The 6,128-nt window shown below is 37.3% G+C and overlaps 1 protein-coding gene across 1 annotated transcript in view; it reads right to left on the reverse strand.

Annotated features, from left to right (window-relative positions):
* PAX9 (paired box 9) overlaps positions 1-5,900 on the reverse strand; it is a 53,678-nt gene extending 47,778 nt beyond the window's left edge. Inside the window, exon 1 of the mRNA XM_018572079.1 lies at positions 5,672-5,900. Within this exon, the coding sequence (XP_018427581.1) occupies positions 5,672-5,900 (229 nt within the window). The remainder of the gene's footprint in view (positions 1-5,671) is intronic.
* Positions 5,901-6,128: the final 228 nt, after the last annotated feature.

Raw genomic sequence — 6,128 nt, forward strand, 5'->3', positions numbered from 1 at the left:
ATGTGATATATGATGTATATATAATCATGACTATAATATCCATCTTGAAAATAGTATGTAAAGTGTAAGCAGTGACATATGCTTTTATGGGTAATGGTCCACACACTATACAAATAAACAGGCAGAAAACGTGAAGTGGACCTGCCTGGCAACTATCAATAAAAAACTATTCTTACTATTGAATAGCTTTTTTTATTGTTGTTTATGTTACATTTGTCTTTTTAGAAATTATCTCTTTTTATCTTTGTATTGTGTGTATATTAGAGGAAAGAGGATTAGAGGGTTATAAGAGGAACCAGAGGGGGCAACATCACAGAAACTTCATAATAAGTGAACGGTGAGTTCTATCTATCTATCTATCTATCTATCTATCTATCTATCTATCTATCTATCTATCTATCTATCTATCTATCTATCTATCTATCTATCTGTCTTTCTATCGATCTGTCTGTCTATCTATCTCTCCCCTCTGCCTTGTATATCTGTGGCTCCCTCCAGTGTCATGCACTCGCTGCCCCTTATAATGATGGCTGGGTATTGCCTTTTCCCTCTCTCGCTGTGTGTTCCTGTCGGATAGCCGGCTACACGGACTGGGGTCTCCAGTGGTTTGGGGGGTGATGTTTGTCAGCACAGTAGACGTGCTCAGGCTCTTTCCATGAGTGTGGGCTGGGACAGCAGAGGTCACATCCACAGTGACTGGGTTCAGAGCAAGGAGCTCTGTGGATTGGAGTGCAGGCTGCTGTATCCAAATATACACTATTCCTGTGCAGCCTGGCATGAAGATTAATTTCAGGAATTAGTTTTCAGTGATTAGCATACTATCCAACAACATATTGTACACATACAGCATGAGGTCCCATTAGGTAATTAGTATAATTGTTGTTGGTCTTGCTGGATAATTAGCGGGTGCAAGGTCTTCAGTTCTGTATTGCAATGCAACCAGAGAGCAAAAGGGCAATTGGGAAAGATTACACAAACAAATATTGCCGCAGAACAACAGTGCAAGTGTTATTGTTACACGAGCAGGGAACGCTATGGTCTGCTCCTTGATTATTAGTCTAAAGCCACATAAATAAAGTTTATAATGCATGATTTTCACTTTTACTTTATATACAATATATATTTTTAGATTGTTACATTTTCCAATATTCTTTCATCTGCACGGTCACAGTCAGTTATTTAATAAAAAAATGGATTTAGGAAATCTCCCTCTCTCTGTCTCTCATTCTCTCTCACTATATATATATTTAGATATATATCTATATATATCTATATAGATATATATAGATATATATCTATATATCTATATAGATATATATAGATATATATCTATATCTATATAGATATCTATATAGATATCTAGATTTAAAAGTCAACAAAGCAAGAAAGAAACATTATACTATTTATTCTAACATTAATGGTGTTCTTTCGTATTCTTCATAGAATTGTTATGTAATTCGTTTAATTCGTTCATAGAATTGTCTTTCAATTCGTGATGCTTTTATTCATTCATTTTATAAAAGTATATATGTGATAGTAGAATGTACAGATTATTAGTAATTTCCAACCACTGACAACTATTTTTATATTAAAATCTCCGAGCCTAAAGGGGAATTAGATAATTCTCAGACTGCATATGTGTCAAAATATCCCTGAAATATCCAAACATTCCAAATCACTCCACGTAGATAGAAGTTATACTACAGTTCATTTTGAAAACACGCTCAGTTCCTGCATCTGCTGTATAGAAATAGTTTTTAGCACATAGAACAAATACGAATTTCACAAGTTCAGTTAAATAAAATCAAACATTTATTAAAGGCAAGAATTAAAGTACCAAGATTTGAAACTGGCTAAAATGATCGAAAACTGCGCTTAGATTTGCTAAATAAAAACAATTGTATACACATTGAACCACAGAACTATGGAACATAATATATATGTAATAATATACAACAAATACACAGTGTAGCAAAGTCACAATTACATTTATTGTAAAATCAAGTTACATTGTTTAATTTCTATTTATCTATATATTTTATACACGAGGAACATTAGGTCCTGATTCTGAAACCAAAGTGTGCATTACGAATATTTGTGGTTCGCGAGAAACTTGTCAGCTTCAGCTGTATTAACACTGTGGAGACGGTGGGCTGTGACTATGATATATATCTCATAATACCCTTTGCATATGTAATATATATATATATATAGTACACTTGTATATGCATATTCCATTATGTCATATTTTTTGCATGTTTTGCATTGAGCTTGATTTTCTGAAAGAGTATGAGAGAGAATTTTCACTAAAAAAAAAAAAAAGAAAAGATTCACGTCAAAGAATAAAAGCAAATTCCACTTTCATAATTTATTAAGTGAAGATTCTCAATCCCTTTAGTAAATAAGCACTCGCTGTGTTACCATAATGAAAACTGTTTTTTTTGTATTAATGAAATTCAGTGTTAGAAATAAATCGGATAATTTTTAGATTTATGCTAAGTGTATAGGAATAGATTATAATTATAATCTTTTCTTTGGGGAAATGTAATAAAGTGTCTTTAAATCTGGTTACATGGTCAGTCATTAGTGCTGCTTTAGGGAATTTTGGAAATAAATCATTGCAGCTCCCCTATTCATTCTTCTGTGTTCTGCTATAACTTTGCACCGTCTAATATTTCCTTGTGAGCTGTGACCACACTGGATTATTGGCAAGTGTCACCCTGTGGAGCTGGGATTGGACCCATCCTGACCCTCATCTCCTGCACACACATGCTGCGACCTGAAATATGAGACACCTGGAGCCGATTCGTCGCATCCCCATGGATGGAGCGTGACCTGCAGAATTACGGACACACTTGAACTGGTGAACCCATGTGCAATGCTTGCTTCTAAACCACTTCAAATTGTGTAATATTAAATACGATTAAATATTATAAAATGATACTGTATATTTATAATAAATGCTTTAATCCAAGTTGAGTCTCCCATTTCCGGCAATACCTTCATTTACTCATCCTTTTCTTCTTCACTAGAAAGAAGTTAATCCACCCCGATCCCCTAGCATAAAATCTTCACTTTTACCATCTTCACCTCCCTGATCTCTGGCTCGGTACATCCCTCCAGACTTTGCAGTTCAGCTATTTCCATCTACAATTTATTTTCTATCTTACTGACACCCTGGCAGGGCTTTAAATTCTGGTAGCGGTGTAAAAGCAGCATGCACCCTCTTTTCCTATTGGGAATAGAGGAGAACCTGGACCTGGATGGACAGGTGTGCAGGAACCTCTGTGGAGGAGATGTGGGGGGTTGCCTTGGGATCATGGAGGTGCACTAATGGGTGCTGTCCTGGATTACTGTCATAATCAAGGGGAATAACATACCTACAGAGATATAAGATATTTGGCCAGGATTTATTTCACTAAGGTCGTTTTTTAATAGACATATTACTCTCATTTTCCCCCTTCTCCCTCCCCCATTTGCTTTCCTTCTTTCCTTTTTTTAATCATTCTTTGGGCCTGTTTGTGAAGTGGCCTGAACTTGTGTTCATTGCCACATCCAGTCATAGTACAGAGGAAATCCATATTAAAAGTGTATTTCCTCTTTTGCAGCCAAATTGGGATAGCACCTATATATTTGTTACATGTTCCCATTCACATTACATAGGCTCAAAATAAAAATTAAAAATAAATAAAATGCTTCTTGCAGTTTAAATTGCATTTATTTTGGTTAGGGTTTATTGGCTTCTTAAGGGTTAAAATATCTTCTTTTCCCCCCCCTTTTGTAATACTAGGAGGGGTTGAGGGGGTTGAGGGGTTTCTCACTACATGGTAATAAAGTTAATGAGAGAAACACAAAACCTCAAATTTTAGTCCTAAGTCTTTCTATAAGGGCAGATCACTGTGTAGGTAAAAGGTAAGAAATATACATATTTTCAAAATACTTTTTGATATGCTGTGTTAATAGGAACACATAACAAGCATACAATGAGGTTTTCTCAAATTTGACTGCAAATGTGGAAATACACTTTAAATTCTGCAGGTGATTGGATGTTCCCTCACTTCACACTTTAATAAATCAGTCCCTCTGGATTTATTTCCTCCTTCCCCAGCTCTTCCCTCACCTCCTCATATTGTTGTTCTCTAGGGTTGAGTGAATCTGCCTGGGTTCAATTTGCTAAGGGTTTGGTAAATCTAGTTTGAAATTCTGCAATCCTGGAATAAGCAGCAAATCCTGCAAAAGTCTATATGGGTTGAATCTCCTGCGATTAAATTCTGGCCATTTTTAGGGCTAAAATGTAAACTACTGTCCAGAAAAGGCATGGGAAGATGGGCACGTTCATGTACACTACCAATACAAAAAAAAAGAGATGCCGCTTTGAGGACAATATTGAAAATACACAGATCATTTATATAGCATGGTTGGGATGTCTTAAAGTTGTATGTGGTGTTACGTAACAGTATGGTTTTAATGGGCAGTCACAGTGACAGCATACATTGATAGTTTATTGTTTTTTTTCTCCTTTTACAGCTAGCTTGGTTTACACACAGCAGCAGTGTCCCAATCTGATTTACTAAAGTTTGAAAAAAACTTTTTTTTCATGTAGATTTAACAACAATACATGCTTTTTCATCAAGATGCAATAGATCTGTTTTTACCAGCAGATAAAGGTTGGCCAGTAGTTGTACTCTCTGATGAATAACTTTCCATAAGCTGGCCAATTTCTATCAAACTCCTATTAAGAATTAAGAGATCGCAGATAATACAACAGTACAAAATTGGCCAGCAATAGGTCCTTTAATGAGGGAGAATTGTCCAAAATGTACTAAAGAAAAAGCGTACAGGAAGGCTTCTTATTACAATAATTAAGAGACCACAGATGGCACAGCAGTAGAACATTATTAAATGGCAAAGCTAGTACAAATTTTTTAAAGGCAAGAATCACAGGCTGGGGCACTACTACAAGAAAGAAAGCTGAACTCCAGGCATATATAGAAAAAACATGAATTAATTCAGCTGTTTAAAGTGGACCTTTACCCATATCTTTAACCACTTCCAGGCTGGCCACTGTAAATAAACGGTCGGCTGGGAGCTTCTTAAATGTGAGCGGGCGTTTTTAAATGTCCTCACCCTTGCTGCTCGTGCTCACCGCTGAGCGGCGTCTTATGAGCGGGAAAACTGCTTAAATTTTAAACAGCCAGTGTTCTGTAGGAACGCCCGATCGTTTGTATTATGCGTGCGCCTCGCGCCCGGGACCGGCACTGCACCACTGTCACCGGAGATCAGAGGGAATTAATCACACAATCTCCTTCTGATCTCTCCTCCTTTCTCTGAATGCAGGAAGTGATGTATATTACATCACTTCCACATTCAGCTGTCATTCTCCGACTTCTGAAGATAACAAAAAGGGGAGGGGTAGAGAAGCGCCACCATCCTAGCGTGGATCAGCAGGGAAGTGTATGGAGATTCAAAGGAAGTTCTTGGTGTTATACTCACATCTGAATGAGTTAGTTAAGGCTTCAGAAGGAAGATTTCAGGAAGGTGGTGCTGTGTGGTGGAGTGTCAGCACTTCCGATCGGACATCTGGGGTGTCAGCGTGTGCGCAGAAATGAATGAAAAGGTGGCTGAGCATTATGAGTGCGGATATCTAGCAGGTGAAAATACATAAACTTACCATTAAGTAAGTAATGCTGTGACATTAGCGCAAAGGTCCTTGGATGACATGATGTGAAGATCCTGAGCAAGATGGGTGATGGATAGTCTGCTTGATCAATTTTATGATGGTGGTTCAGTTGGAGGTGAACTTTCACATTCTCCGACTTCTGTAGCTGAAGAGAAGCTGGTGAAGCAGCTCTCTGCTTCCTCAGCTTCTTTGGATGTCTTTGGAAATCCTTAGGTAACATTAGGGGTCTTAGAGACCCTTGATGTCTCCATAAAGAGGACCATTCTGTGTAAATTGGCTATCACATAGGGGACTTCTCATCCCCCTATGTGATAGCAATAAAGTTAAGTGGAAAAAAAACCAAAAAAAAAAACACAAACATTTTTTTTAAGTCCCCCGCCAGCACATACACACAAACACACACACCACACAATCATATGTCGGGTGCACCTACATGCAAAAATGGCGA

This window comes from Nanorana parkeri, unplaced genomic scaffold (assembly GCF_000935625.1).
Source record: "Nanorana parkeri isolate BGI_ZX_2015 unplaced genomic scaffold, ASM93562v1 scaffold1928, whole genome shotgun sequence".
NCBI lineage: Eukaryota > Metazoa > Chordata > Amphibia > Anura > Dicroglossidae > Nanorana > Nanorana parkeri.